At 37.0% G+C, this 16,569-nt stretch overlaps 1 protein-coding gene across 3 annotated transcripts in view; it reads right to left on the bottom strand.

Annotated features, from left to right (window-relative positions):
- PHIP (PHIP subunit of CUL4-Ring ligase complex) overlaps window positions 1-16,507 on the bottom strand; it is a 125,989-nt gene extending 109,482 nt beyond the window's left edge. Inside the window, exons 1-6 of one of the 3 annotated variants that reach the window (XM_082634176.1) lie at window positions 16,297-16,507; window positions 16,123-16,181; window positions 15,950-15,979; window positions 15,701-15,760; window positions 1,703-1,853; window positions 1,506-1,604 (exon numbers count right to left, since the gene is read on the bottom strand). In XM_082634176.1, the coding sequence (XP_082490302.1) occupies window positions 1,506-1,604; window positions 1,703-1,853; window positions 15,701-15,760; window positions 15,950-15,979; window positions 16,123-16,181; window positions 16,297-16,336 (439 nt within the window). In that variant the 5' untranslated portion in view covers window positions 16,337-16,507. The remainder of the gene's footprint in view (window positions 1-1,505; window positions 1,605-1,702; window positions 1,854-15,700; window positions 15,761-15,949; window positions 15,980-16,122; window positions 16,182-16,296) is intronic. The other 2 variants (XM_082634174.1, XM_082634175.1) reach the window with 2 other exon arrangements.
- Window positions 16,508-16,569: the final 62 nt, after the last annotated feature.

Genomic DNA, 16,569 nt, shown 5'->3' on the forward strand with positions numbered 1-16,569 from the left:
AGACTATACAGAAATCATTATTTAACCAGGACAATTGTATGTTTAAAAAAAAAATCATCCATGATTACCCACCATACAAACATAGCATACCTCTGGAAAACAGGTTAGAGAAAACTATCCAGAATGCATCAGAGACAAAAAGATGTAAATCGTAAGAGAGGGGTTAAGAGAGAAGAAAAAGTGGGAAAGTCTAGCATCTAGAAAAAGTGGGAAAGTCCCAGAGGAGAGAACAGAGAATGAAGCAGACACGATATTTTAAAAGATAATGGCTGACAATTTTCCAATGCCAACAAAAGACATTACAGATTCTAGAAGCCTAATAAATCTCAAGCTTGATAAATAGAAAAAATTGACACTAAGACAGCACAGTCAAACTGCAGAAAACCAATGAGAGATAGAAAATCTTAAAAGCAACCAGAGAAAAAGAGATGATCTTCCCAGCAACAGTTAGATTTAAACCCAAATATATCAATAATTGTAATATGAAGGACAAAATGTCCCAGATGAAACACAAAATTTGTCATATTGTATTTTTAAAAAACAACTTCTACGCTATTTTTTAAGATATGGAAAATAAAAGGATACAAAAGGGTTGAAAATAAAACAATAGAAAAAGATATTCTATATAAACATTAAATGAAAGTTATACAAAACTGTAATACTGATGAATTATAAAACAGTAATACTGACTGTAAGTATCCAGGAAAGGAAGAAATAAGTATAATTTGGATAGGTGGAAGAAAGAGGGAGAATAACATTTCTGGCTAGGCAGGAGAGTAGGGATAGGAGAGGAGGCTATGATTAAAACATGAAGGTCTCTGAAAATCAGAAGTGTAGATTTGGTGGTAGAGGAACTGCAACACCATTAAAATAGCATAAGCTACCTCATACACCACCTTGAGGAGAAGAGTGACATGCTAAGTAAGGTTAAAATTACAGTGTTATGCAGTATGACCTGAAAGGGAGAGAGAGAGAAGACACCGGAAGCAATACTAGTTTGAAGGATGCTATAGTAATTCGGGAAAGACAAGGGCCTTTTAGTAGCAGAGGTAAAAGGGATGAATCTAGAGGCCATTTCAAGAGGAAGACCTATCTGCATCAGCTTTCCTCCTTTGAAATTTTAAAGCCAAAATAATACATAACTATTCATAAAAATAACAAAACTATTTTTGTTTTCCATCAGTACAACTAATCTGTATTATGGTAACAGTTGCCCATTAAATCAGCCTCATGATATACATCTTAGTAAACAATTTTTTGTAAAAATACCAATGAGCTAATTAGCTTAGATAAGTACAATATATACAATCCATAATTACACATTATTATGACTTCTTCACAATAGATTACTAACATAAGAAAAAAAATCTGAGAGCTTTTTCCTCTTTGAATGCCAACATACATAATATGAAATTCTCTGACTTCGCAGCAAGTAAAAACATTTTTATTTTCAAAAGCTCTTTACCGAGAGGATATCAACTTGGTAATGAACTCAAACAACTCACCAATGCTGGGTGGGCTACCATAGTTAATTGGTGACTCTGGTGGTCTTCCACAATGCAATGCCGCCAGAGCAGATCCTTTCCACACAACATGCTTGCAGCCTATTAAACACATACATTTTTAATAGATACAAAGATAAGACATAAAGACGAAAAGTGAGGAAAAAAAACATCTAAATTCTAATAGAAATTTTTCATACTTTTATTTGTGCGTAGCAAGGACTGTCTTCCAGCTCCTAATAAAGTTTGTACTCCAGGAACACTTTGTGGAATTTCTTGTTCAAGAAGAGGTCCTAGTCGATGACATATTTGCAGCAAGTGATCAGGTGCTAAATGTCTGTAATACTTCACCTATTATGTGAAAGACATATAAAATATTTGCTAAATAAAGTGATACAATTCTTTACAGTAAATAAACTTTAAAAAATATGGTAATTTGTTCTAGCTAGTCAACATTTCATTTTACTTGGGGGAAAAGTTCACATTTATTCTGTGAAACCACTTGACTCACAGAATAAAACAGCTACCCAACCATGATTTGACCCACTGAGGAGGAAAAATGCTAAAGAATTAATGTAACCTAAATACAGCAAATTATAAATTAACAGATGCTAGTCAGAGCAAATACTGAACAATGAAAAAACCTACAGCATTATAACCTAAAATGGTATGTTTCAGTTTAACAATTTTCAAAAACTTCAAACAACAAAAAATCATCTAACTACAAGTATAATAAATGTTTTGTATCTTTGATATTATTTTTAAAAAATCTCCAGAATAGTTCAGGATTAAAGGAACTTGATAGTTCATGTTCTCATTACAAAATCTAAAAACACTTACATGATTTCTATGCTGAATTTTATAATTTATTTATACCAAAAACCTCACAGAGAGAAAGGCCAAATTCCAACTGTTAAATGAAACAAGTTTTGACTATAAATCTACCAACTACAAAGTTTGAGCACTTTTTGGAACAACTTCAAAGTACTGCTTAATTTATGCTAACATTCAAAACCAAGATATAAAATGCTATATTTTTATTATCCATCCTGGAAGTCTTTAGTAAATAGATAATATTTGCATAATAATGTAAAGAGAATTAAATTAGAAAAAAAGTACACTATTTTTTCACTTTATATTTAGGTTATCAAGTTACAAAAAATTTCTCAGTGTAGTACCAAAATATTCCAGTTCAGCCGTTTTCAAAGTGTGTTCTGGGGACCCCTAGGGATTTTTCAGGTAAAAATTATGAATAGGGACTTCCCTGGCGGTCCAGTGGTTAAGATTCCGCACTTTCACTGCAGGGGACACGGGTTAAATCCCTGGTCGGGGGCACTAAGATCCTGCATGCCACGCGGTGTGGCCAAAAATTTAAAAAAAAAAATTATGAATAATATGAAGATGTTATTTGCTTTTTCACTCTCATTTTCTCATGAGTGTACTGTGAGTTTTCCAGAGGCCACGTGACACGTGATGTTCCAACAGACTGAATGTAGATGTGGGTGTAAGAATCTGCCTTCTATTAAGCCAGACGCTAAACATCCGCAAAAGTGTAAAACAATACCACTCTCCTCACAAATTTGTTTAGGAACATAATTATGTTATAAAAAATTTTTACTTATATGGAATGAGTTTATTACATTTAAATGAATAAAAATATTTTAAAATTTGTTTTAATTTTTAAATGATAAATATGAATAGATTAGAATCCACATAAACAAAGGGATTGCAATAATTTTTACCAATGTGAAGAGGTGCTGAGGTGAAGAAGTTTGAAAAATGCTACTCAAATTCACTTAGATTCTTTTTTAAAAAATAACTGGAAGCTTGTAACTTTTAACTCCCTTTACCTATTTTGTCCACTCCCATGGATGAAGGGAGTTAAAAGGTACAAAACTTCCCAGTTATAAAACATTCAAGCCACCATGAAGAGCACAGTGACTATAGGTAATAATACTGTATTGCACAATTGAAAGTTGCTAAGAGAGAAGATCTTAAAAGTTCTCATGATGAGAAAAAAATGCTTGAAGTATATATGGTGACAGACATTAACTAGTGTGGTGGTGATCATTTCACAATATATACAAATATCAAATCATTATGTTGTGCACCTGAAACTAAAATATGTTGTATGTCAATTTCACCTCAATTAAAAATAAATAAATAAATAAATAACAAGGAAAGTCTGAGAAAATGTCATAGCCAAGAATAGCCTAAAAAAGACATGACAAAGTAAAAGAAAAGTCCACTTAGTAATGGCAATTTTAGTATGAATTCCTTATGGTAAGACAGATTTGGGGGGAAGTGAGGGATTAAATCACTTCATTCCACCTTGCAGTATCTGTTGGACTCTAACTGCAAAAGACTGTGAATGATATTTTTTTAAAAATTAGCTGATATTCATTCTTCTAAGCTGAAGCCAATTAAGAGGAACCTACCTTACTTTTTATCATAATATACTGTCACAGAGACAATACGTAGCCATATTGCCACACTTCGAAAAGATAATTTAAAATAATAAAGAGTCTCGCACATAGTAGATGGTCAATAATTACTGGTAGAATGAATACTTCTGGAAAAGAAGTTCTAATACAAATTATACATACTACGTCTCTTTGGAGAACGCTTCTCTTGGGAGAAGCTTTGGAGATTCACAAAAGCACAATGACATTAAAGCCTCTGAAAAATCTTGATGTATCTTTTCAATTTTGTTTACTGCACTATTTCACAAACTCCTTTAGTTACCGAATCCTTTTTTCCCTAAAAATATCATCATCTTGACTCAAAACATACTTTTTCAAGCACTAGTATGATTAAACAGAAAAAGCATTCAGAAGAAACTACAGCAGAATATAAAATTTTACAATTGTATTTATACTTTAATCTTCCCTAAAATAATTTACTTAAAAATTTAAAGTAAAAGTCTACAGTATTTATAGGGTCCCTTCGACTCTCAAACTTGTACATGATAATTATTCTAATGTGACTTTTTTAAATTGATCGGAATTCTTTTTAAAGTGTTTAACAAGAAAGTTCATTACTTGTTAACTTTAGTTTTGTGATGATCCTGTTTTAGGGTCTTCTTGCAAAATACAATTCAGGTAGTGAACCTGAAAATCTTCACTGCAGAACTGTATCTTTTTTTTTTTTTTTTTTTGCGGTACGCGGGCCTCTCACTGTTGTGGCCTCTCCCGTTGCAGAGCACAGGCTCCGGACGCGCAGGCTCAACGGCCATGGCTCACGGACCCAACCGCTCCGCGGCACGTGGGATCCTCCCGGACCGGGGCACGAACCCGTGTCCCCTGCATCGGCAGGCGGACTCTCAGCCACTGCGCCACCAGGGAAGCCCAGAACTGTATCTTTTTAATAAAATATTATGAATCCACTTTTTCCAACTAAATCTTTCCTTGATTATCTAGTACATTTCAATTGTTCAAAATCAACTTTCATTTTAAAGTTGGGAGAGAGAGTTTCAGCTCTTAAATGCCTCATGCTTTCTGGCTTTGAGACCTTGTGCAAACTGACCCCTCTGCTAGAAATGTTTACCCCTGCAGCTCCACACCTCTCTCCTTCATGTCCGTCTATGCCTCACTGTCTTCCATGACCTGCCCCTGCCTCTTCTTTGGGGACATTCTATCTTTGTGTTTCCACAGCACATTAAACTCCTTCCCAAACATTCCTTTACCCCACTCCCCGGAACTCTGTAGTACTTATCATACCATATTAAGTGTTCTTAATATATTTTGATACCTAGACCTCAGGAGGAATCTAATGATAGCTATGATCCCCTTCCCCTCCCCCGAAAACACATATAGGCCCTACCACTATCTTGCCCTGTTTTGGGGTTCATAAGACCCTGCACTATACTAAAATTGCCAATTTACTTTATCCATGTCCTACCTAAGAACACACGGGATTAGAACTTGTTTACCTGTCTACCCAGTACCTAACATAGTACTTACAGGTAAGTGCTTAATTATTAGATAAATGAATATATGAAAATATGCAAAAAAACCTGACTTCTCTATCTAGCCATTGAAGAGTGAGGTTCTTTAAGGTCTGAGATCCCAGAGCCCAGTTCCAGACCCTCTCTTATTCTCACTCTATACTCTCTCCCTGAACAATCTTTATGCAAAGCTTCTCAAATTTGTATCTATAGCCTAGGCTTGCACATCAGACTTTCTTAAAAGACTCCCCTCCTTGGCGTCCCAAAGCCTCCTCAACTCTACATATCCGAAAGTAAACTCATGATGCTCACGCCAACCCCCCACCACCAAAAAAAGTTCCCTACCGTGGTGACTGGCAACACCATCTAACCAACCTAAAATCAAGAAGTCACGTTTTTCACACTGTTCATTCCTCCCTCCCACCTCATCCCAAATATCCAAGCAGTCACCAACTCCAATTGAATTTTTCCTTCCTAGCCTTAAACCCATCTACCCATCTCTATCTCCATAATAACAATCCAAGTTCAAATCATCTTTGCTATAAACTCCCATCTTTCCCACATCCACTCATGCCTTCTACAACCTCATTCAAATCTATTCTCTATATTGCAATTAGAATGCTCTTTCCGAAACAGAGATCTGGTCAGGTCACCTCTACCTAAAGCACTCCAGAGGCTTTCCTTGCTCTCTGGAGATCCAAATCCTTAACATGGTCTACAAGCCCTGAAGTACATGTACAGTCCATTACTATTTCTCTGCCTCATCTGGCACATTCCCAACCCTACACTCTCCAGACTCCACTTCTTTCCACATTTAGACACACTGGCTTTTCTTTCAGGTTCTTTACCTGCACTCTCTCCTGTCAGGCTTTTCCATGTGGTATATACTCTCAGCATTTCCCCACGTCCCCTTGCCCAGACAACTCTTCTATTTGCTTCAGATCTTCCCTTCAATGAACTTCCTTTGTTTTCCTTCACCCTATTCAGTTTAGGTACATTATCTTAGGTGAACAGTCTTTGGTGACTTTTCCTTAACTTATGTACCAGTTTGTGATTATACCTTTAACAATGTAATGATTTAATGTTTTTCTTCTCAACTTTACCGTAAACTACATGAGAAGAGGGACCATCAGCTTTCATTCCTAGATGCATCATATATATACACACATCCCCAATACATATTTTTTAAAATGAATAAAAATTATTTTTTGGTACTATCTTTTTCTCAACATTATTCTTCATAATATTAATCCATGTATTTATGGTCAATATTTAAAATGTAAAGACAAAAACAAATTTTAAAAAATTAAAATAGCTCATTCATGGCTATACATATGTCATTTTTAATTTTCAAATTATTAAGAACCCTGTATTTTTAATATTAACTTAAGCTTTTTAGTCTGAATGGACTTTTACTTTACTAGGAAATAATTAAAAGGTAAAGTCAAAACAATATTGTAATAAAATTCCTTATCCAAAAATGTCTATATCTGGATTCTCAGTAATTGAACATACACTATTATTAAGGAAAAACAAAACAAAACTTGACATTCTCAATTCTAATATGCCCATTACTTTTCAGGACCAGAGCTGCTTTCAAGCTCTTAAAGATATTCAACACAGAAAAAGTATGACCAAATGGCAACGTGTGATGAATATTAACAATACTAACATAGCTAACGCACAGTAAATGCCAGGCCTTGTGGTAATTGTTGTTTTACATGAGAAAGCTGAGTTACTGATTTTAATATCCGTAAGAGGTATGTTCTATTATTATTCCCATTAATAAAGAAATGATGGCACAAAAAGATAAAACAACCCTCCCAAGGTCACACACATTTAGTGGATGGCAGAGATGAGACAAACCAAGGCAATCGAACTCCAGAGCCACAATCATACAGCCTGTCCCCTACCGCCCCTCCAAAGTACCTACTGCCTCAAATATACGTATACATCAGTGGGCAAGCAAGCTACAAATTAGACATTTTGAATAGTTTTCAACATATGCATTAAAGTGAGCCAGAAAGAAATGTTTTAAAAGTTGACTTTTCATGTTGAAAAAAAACATGTTTTAAAAGTTGACCTTCTAGACCTAAACAGAGGAAAAAAACTTGGATATCTTTTTAAGGACCTTTTAAAAGTGAGCTTAGATCAATATATTCATTCCAACTACTTGATTTACCTGTGAGACCTAGAAATGCCAGTCCTTCCTCTAGGATGTAATTAAGAAGTCCTAATGAAAATAAGATCCACCTAATGTTTGGCACCAAAACGATCTGATTTGACCAGGCTCTTCACTTTATCCCTAGGTCCCAAACACCTGACTGGTTCTAAAACAGTTTTTCAGATCTCCCACATCTGTTTTCTCACAATTTTTTCAGACTTGATAGGCTAGTTGCTTCTGCTTCCTACTATGGTTCTGAGCTCTAATGTAATATAGTTCTTATTTTTAGGTCTATTCTAGCATATAAACAAAATCATAAATTTTTAAAAACCCTATTCACTGTTTAATCACTCTATAAGGCCTATTACTAAAATCCAGCCCCTAAAATTCTTAAAACTTCTAAACTTACAATTTATAAATCTGTTACCATTATTACAAAGTGCAGGTTAAATCATATCTACACTTTTTAAAACAAGTTTACATTTTCTGAGCATTTTTTTAAACTGTAACAGCCTTTCCACATAGAAAAAATATATGGAATACTTACTCTGTGCCAAGTATGCTCAAAATTTATTTATCTTCACAAGCAAATAAGGTTAAGTATTTTCCTCATTTCACAGGTAAAGAAAACTGAGGCCCAAAGGTTAAGGTCACACATTTAGAAAGTAGGAGAAACAGTAATCAAACCGAGGTCTTCAGATTCCGAGTTTAGTGTTATTTCTATAACACTATAGTTTCCTTCTCTAAACTTTAGTTTCCCCCTCACTGTCAAACAGGCTCTATGATTACAAACTTAAATAAAACCCATGTAACCATTTTTCAAGTCAAATCTTCTAAGCTGGGCAACAATTCTTAGAAGGACTCTTACAAGCTTATGACTTATTTGTACTTAGAGTATAATAAAATTAATATAGAATCTTACTAAGTCTCAAAATTAATCTTGGTGGTCTATTTACTCTTAATAACTATGAATAAACATGCTCGAAAGACTGTGTCTTATATTCAGAATTCGGTCAACCACCTAAGAATTCATTTAGATAATAATTCAGTTAGAATTATCAATGCAACTATCAATACATATTTGTCAAATAAATAAAATGCAATATTGCTCTTCCAAATTTTATTCATTACAATCTGACTATATTTGTTTTAAAAAAAAAAACCCAAAACTCTATCCAGAATTAAGGTTTCCACTAACCACAAAGTAAGGATGCTCTATAAAAAATAACTTAAAACACAACAGAATGACAAAGTTTAACTTTTTAAAATAACATTTTGAAGTTTTGTTTTTAAATCAAATCAAATTTGCTAAGCAAAATCTGTGCAATAAGAAATCTTCTTTAAAACATTATTTACTTAGTAAAGTATAATTTAAAACTTAAACCTATGATTCTGTTGAAAAAGTTATTGTCCATTAATTTTAAGATTAAAAATTCTTAAACTGTTTATTCTTAAAATGCCAATGTAAATAATCTTGAGAACAATCAGTTTCATTTTTAGTAATGTTTCAGTTTCAAACACCATACTCGAAATAACTAACATCACACATATAACGGCAGTGTAAAGTTGTTTCAGAAAATGCATATTTCTCCAAGTTGACTAGAGTTTAGTACTTCCACACCCCAAAACTAAACCAGAATCAAGTGACACAAGTAAAGGTAAGTATTTCTTGCATTTATACTATAACCTCTGCCAAGACACGCTATGTGCCTGTTCTTTATCCAGACAGAGTCCAAATGGGTCATGCTACTGTGACCACAGCCATCTGGAGCCCAGAATAAACGGATTCCTTATGTGCTTCCTTTGCAGCAGGCTGCTATCACCCATGTTGCCATGAATAACTTAAGCCTTATACTACAAATCTCACTCCTCTTACAATTTAAATGAGTTTTAACTAAAGCAGAAACTGCATTACACCAATGTTGCTACCCCAATTTTCCTAATATCAAAACCTTCTCATCCAACCATCCTTTTTATTATCTGTGATCCCTGAGCTTAAATAAGGCCGCTTTTGTGTATGTGCATATACGTGTGTACGTGCATGTGAGGCAAATAACTAAAGGTGGACCGGCTTCACGTCTGATGTCTCCCTCCTCCGTAGTGACCAAAGGTTCTCAAACTTTTGTATTTCACTGCTCAATACCACAATTTTTTATTTTTAGTACCCTGAATTCTCTAATGCCATAATGAAAAAAAAATTGTCATTTTCCCTAACCTGTTATAAAATGCTTACCCTCCTCTATATTCCATATACTCAACAACGTATTTATTAATTCCAAAATAATTTGTTTTCACAAATTACTCATGTCAACAACAGAGGTTCTCACAAACAAGACAGAAACTTTTAAACACATTTAAAACTTCCAGAATTTTCAATTTGGTTCCTATTATATAATAGTCTTTATCACTTTTAAGGATAATTACAAAAGCAACTTAAATATTCTAAACAAATTTGCTGTCAAAATCTTTTCCTCTAATACACTCATTTTAATGCTTGACTTTCTTTCCTGAAAGTACATTAAAATATGAAATTATTCTAAATGTATATACTTAGTACTCCGTTAACTAATGGCCACTTTGCTTAGTACTAGGGATATTTTTCTATGAATTCTAAAACTTATATGTGGAAACTTCTAGTAAGAATGAAATTCACCTACCTGGTATTACTTGTCCAAAATAAGTTGTGTAAAATACAATTTTATTTGCTATAATTCTGTAGTGACATGATAGATAGGCACAAAATTGAGGAAAAGGAAGAATGGCTGCAAGAGGTGACAAAAGTTTCTAGACAAAAGAAACAAAAAACTTGTCTATCTGACAAAGAAATTCTGTATGGACTAAAAGACTGACATTCATAGGATTTATTTAACCAAATACTCACTTAAGAATAAATTCAAAACGGTCCTTTTAAAACTCTGCTTAAAACAGAAATACCTTTAAGCCACATTACAAAACAAAGTATCTCCTCCTATTTCCAAAAAGAATACAATGATTTTAAATTACAAAAATCTCTGTACAGAAGGAACCAGATGCAACAGCCAAGCTCCCTTCACATATTCCTAAGTGCCATCTGATCATTACCAAAAGAAAGAGCTTCATATATCCTCTCATCAATTCTGCATATTTCAACCGCCCAAACATTTCTTAATGTTAACTGTTCCACAAATACAGTCATAGCTAGAGTCACTATACAGACCAACAAAATTTTTCTAGAAATCTACCCACAATGCTTTAAAAATGATTTATTTTTGATATTTACTATACTTTTTTCTTTGTAACTTAGGCTTAATTATTTTGTTCTTGAATCTACAAAGTAACTATACTACTAGTACCTTCTAAAGTTTTAAGCAGCCGGTTTTATACGGCAACTACTATATTCAGAACGTTAGGCATACTTGTTTCTGAAATAAAAATGTTTTTTCTTAAATTTTTATACAATGTTAGAAAGCTATAGTTGGAACAACCTTTATTACTACTACTACTAAAGTTCTGATAATAGCAAACACAAACCCTTACATAGTATCTGATTTGTACCAGTCAGTTTTTACTCTCATAATCTTACAAAGTAGGAGCTATTACTAACCCATTGTACAGATTGGGAAACAGACTCCAACAGTACTTTTCTGCCTCATAACAATCATAAAACACCACTGTGCAGTTTGGGAGGGGATAATCCAACTCCCCCTTTATATTCATGCCACTTTACAATTATTCAGGAGTATTAAGAATTTAACAGGTATTTATTTTAAAATTTTTGTAAATGCCTAAAACTCTTTAAAATAATGGTATAAGTATCAATAGAATAATTGCATATATAAGAAAGGATGAAGATTTGCCTACTTCAGCCCTTCAATGTGTGCTATTCCCTTCACGCCTAACATTTTTTCTTCATTATAATGATTATGAGACGTGAAAACCATGTTATGGAGACTACCAAGCAAAGCTTACTACTTCACTGATACTCTACTAAAAAAGGAAATGATAAGTCTACGACACACTTAATTCATTATATGCCACCCCCCTCCAAAATTGATACTGGTTACATTTTGACAGTACTATGTTATCTTTAATACAGAATGAGAATCCCTGATTCAAAAACATTTAATGTTATCTTTTTTTTCCTAAAACTGGTCTCCTAGGTTTTATACCTTAACTTTCACATTAATCAGCATACTCTAAATAAACACACACTTAAGAAAATCCTACTTATGATTCCTATTCATCTCTGAATTTAAGACCGCCAATAATTTATGAAAACCAGTACTTAAACCATGGTGAAAACATATTAATTATAAAGAGGTAGTCTACAAAGTGGTTGTGTCTCAAAAATCTTCATCTTTTCAAGGAGAAATCATTCTACAAACTAAGAACAGCACTACAAGGAGCATTTATACAATTTCCTAAAATCCATGATTTGTCTAAGTCTACTTTTTCTGTATTTTAGATAATGAAACTCCAAAATGAAAAAGTTGAGCTCTTAGAAACAATGCATTGCGACTTCTAGTCAAAAATCAGATTTCAATTCGCTTATCTGACAAGAATGAGATAACAGGGGCCCAGAGAAATTCCTGACTTGCCAGAGGTTAACCTGCAGGCTAACTGTAGGCAGGGCTAAGATCACAACCAGCAGTCTCCTGATTCCCAATCCTTTCCCTTGAATACAAAGATTTCTAATAAAGTGGAATCATTTTTTAAAAAGCAAATACCACTACAAAAAAATAATAATTATTATATCATAACAGGTTAGCAAAACAAGAACACAGTTTTGGAAAATAATGCCTCGTAGGCAAGAAATGTAATCAGAGTCCCAAATCTGGCAAAAAACGCTTATAAATTCCACCTCAAGATCTCATAAATATGCAACTTAAATTATGTCGCCACTACTTAAGGTGACAACTAGAGAGCGAAACTTAATAAACCAACTAATTTCACTATTCAAACTAAGAAATAAATGACAAAGCTTTCTCTTTGTCCAAAAATTAGTTGTTTTCTTATTCTGTAAAGTTGCCTCCTTACGCTTGACTCCTTTTAAAAAAATAAGAATTCTAATGAAAGCTTAAAAAATGCCCTTTTACTTTAAAAGCAAACTCATACTTTTTAAAAATAGAAAATCTGATTAAACATATACCACTGAGCCAAAAAAAATTTTTAAACCCTTTAACTTCCTATCAAATTCCATCCACTTTTAAAATGTTTTAAGTCTTAAGATAGACAGTAATAACCATAATCCTGTTTAACAATACCTTTACCAGTGACACTTAAAAAAATAATAATACGTTTATTTCAACTCTGTAAACTTTTAAACTGCTCTTGAAACTCCACTTTCTGCTTGCTCAAAACTCAACCACTGTGATTTTACCTGCAGCCTGACTGCAGATGCTGATCTATGCCTGTTTTTAAGCTCACAAATACAAATGTTATACCCCATCCTAAATAGCTGTAATTTGAGGTTCTCTAGAAATTTCAATTTGACATACGAATTCTCCCATTTAAAATGTTACCCAACTTATCGGCTAACGTAAGCAACAAAATTTCCAGCTAGAGGTAAACACTACTGAAACCACAAACAATAGTTATTACTTTGGCTTCACTTACCAAAATAATCTTCAAACCAACGTTATGTAAATTAAATTTGATAGGACACAAAATAAAACTTTTTTTCAGTCTTAGGAATAAATTAAGACAACAGAGAATGATGTACAAGAGACTATGCATGTGCTCACCTAGCTCACCATAAAATTTCAAAATCCTACTATTAAACAAAAACATACTTAAATACCTAGTGTTCCAAAATATCTTTAGGGCTAACTAAATGTCAACCAAAAGTCAAACAAAATTAAACCAAATACCACACACTTAAATATACAGTTCGATGGGTATGAAAGTACCTCAAATGGTGCCTCGGATCCAGCTGATACAGAGTGAGTAATATGCTGAACGAACGAAATGAGAAAATGAGCCAGAGAACCCTGAAGTCTAATGAGAATTCTTAACTATCTCATGAGCGTGCCAACATGACTGCTCTGGTAAAAAGGTCTGAAAACACTCTAAGCGAGAAAAAACACTTCCATGCAAAATAGGTGGATTTTGATAAATAACACACTGATAAAGACACTGCTTATGGTATCCTAAATCAAGTCTGATAAAGAGACTAGGAATATAAACTCATTTTACTAATATTTGAGAGGTGAGAAACTCGCTCAAAAAAAGCTGAAGAACACTGGTAACCCTGTTTTTATTGGAAAATAAAAGGATATTCCTACAAGGACTAGACATTCTCATAATTTGGCCAGATACCACTGGCCGCTTCATTTAAAAAACATAAAAATAGCGTTACCAATAGTTTCCACATTAAAAAGAACACAGCAACCTTCAGTGACTTGGGGTTTGTGGGGTTTTATAAAACGCAAAGATGAGTGTGGTTAAAAGAGAGGCACAGATGAGTTCTGTCTGTCCAGTTCTTAAAAATGGAATATTATAATCTTTATGATAATTCTTTAAATAACAAGAAATACATGGAAATCCACTTAAGATTTTGTCAAGTTCTACAAACCTAAAAATTAAACATTGCTGCTATTGAATCTTGGAGTTTGCTTCAAACTCCATTCATTTTAGCCAAATACTGAATAAGACTAGTTGAAATCACTACGTACTTGAAAAACTAACAGTATGGAAATGAATGCGCTGTTAACTCTCTATTCAATTAACTAGACCTAAGAACGCTTGCTTATTTCAATAGCTGTGAGCACTTACCAACAACCTATACTAAATCGTAACACATTTAGACACAAAAGTTAGATGTTCTGTATGCAAATGAAACAGGAGCCATCAAAAATCATGTCATGCCTTCTTCAATCTCGCTGAAGGCGTTCAAAGCTAGCTGAAACTTCCTGATGCTTTCAGAAGCCCTCTTGAAGTAACATTATAACTATCTTAAAACATCAGCTGCAAACATGTCTCCGAAAAATCAATGCACTGCATAAATTTCAAAGGCTCGATGTGCCCCAGTGACTGCTTTAACACACACATCACACACATACGCATACAACCTAAATCAGAGGAGGAGGAGAAATTAACACGGAAAACAGAACTCCCGAATACAAATACCCCACTGTTCCATTCACAATACTCAAGGGGATCAGGACCACTTTCAGAAACCAATTTTCAGAAATGACTAAAATACTCAATTCGGAAACCCGCAAAATTAAGAGAGGTATTTTTCAAGCGACTAACAAAATACATCCCGCTGTAAAACTGAAAAACTTTTACTTGCCAATCGCCACTCCACAGTAAGTCTACGTGTAAAAAAATCAACACTCTTCAGGGGCCTCCAATAGCAGCTTTTAATTTAACGAGGGGCCTACGCGAAAATTAGCAAAATGAAAAAAAGCCTGTTAAACTTCTGGCTTTAGGGTGTTACACGCTTTACACTTCTGCGAAAAAACCTTCCGTAGGTGCAAGATGCGCCCGCTGGCCAACGACCATCAGCCGGCCGAACCCCTCCGACGAAAAAAAAAAAAAAAACCTAGCTCTGAAGGTGAAGGAAAGCCACAGAAACGGAAGAGGAAAAAAAATAACGTCTTGCCACGGCTCCGCGGCGGCTGAATAGGCGGCTTGTGAAATGCTAATGCCACTTCGGAGCAGTTAGTCACCAGCTATTGTGTGCGGCAGGAGAAAGCCGAGCCGAGCGCGCGTGCAGAGCAAGCAGGCGAGCGAGCGCGCCCTCCTTCCTCGCGCCGCCGCCGCCGCCGCCGCCGCCTCGCGCGCGCCCCCGCGCCCGCACGGACGCGCGCGCCGGCCCCTCCTCCTCCGGCCTTGCACTGCACAACACTCATGACGTATCTTTATTTCTAGCACATTAACAAAATATCACAAATAAATTGTCGGCAGCCCCTGCGGCCCCGGGGTGCGGGTCTCCCCGGCCACTGCCCCCCGCAACCCCCGCGCCGGCCTCCCAACCCTCCCCGTGGCCTTCGGAGCTTTCAGGTTCTGGGGCCAAGTTTTTGTCTCTGTAAAAAAATTGCGGGAAATTCAATTTTTATTCGACTCGGGGAAAAGTTTCTTTGCTCCGCGACGTGAATGTCTCACCAGATTCTGGTAGGTCCTGGGATGCTCCTTCCCGGTCCAGTCGGTGCGCCGGGGCAGCAGCTGCGGGGAGAGGACGCCCCGTGAGCCCGGCCCCCGGCCCCGGCCCGCCCGCGCCCCTCCCCCGCCCTCCCCGCGCCCCGCCGGGGACCCCGAGCCCCGCGCCCCGCGCCCCGGCGGCGGCGGCGGCGGCGCAGCGGCCCAGGGGCGGCCGCGCGGCGGCGGGACGCGGCGGGCCGCCGCCGCCCTTACCTCCTTCTCGGCCACCTCACGGATCAGCACCTGCAACAACAAAGCGGGGAGAGCTGAGCCCCGCGCCCCGGGCCGCGGCCCCGCCGCCGCCGCCAACGCCGCCGCCAACGCCGCCCTCCCCCACGCCCGCGAGCGGTGAGCGCCGGCCCGGCCCGCGCCGCGCGCCGCCGTACCTGAGCCGCCTGCTGACAGGGTCCATCTTCCAGGAACCGGGCGATGAGGAAGTAGAGCTCTGCGCGGGAGAGAGGGACGGGGAGACACACAGGCTGAGCGGCCGGGCGGCGGGGGGCGGGGGACCGCGGGCGGAATCGCCCGGTGCCAGCGGCCCCGGCAGCCCCCCGACTTACCCGATCGCAGCTCCGAGAGGCCTTTCCTCTCACAAGACATGTTTATGGGTCACTTCGGGGCCGCCGGCGGGACACCCCGCCGCCGAGTGGAAGCGGGGATGGTGCCGCCGCCTGCCCTATAGCTGTCACTGTGTGTTCACGAGCCGAGCCTCGGCTCCACCATTCAAGCAACGGCGGCGGAGGCGGAGGAGGAGGAGGAGGAAACAACAACTCTCAGGCAGCGGCTACAGGCGCCGCCGCCGCCTCCGCTGCGGATCCCTCCGCCGCAGAAAG

The sequence above is a fragment of the Mesoplodon mirus genome (assembly GCF_964341445.2).
Source record: "Mesoplodon mirus genome assembly, chromosome: 10".
NCBI classification, from domain to species: Eukaryota; Metazoa; Chordata; class Mammalia; order Artiodactyla; family Ziphiidae; genus Mesoplodon; species Mesoplodon mirus.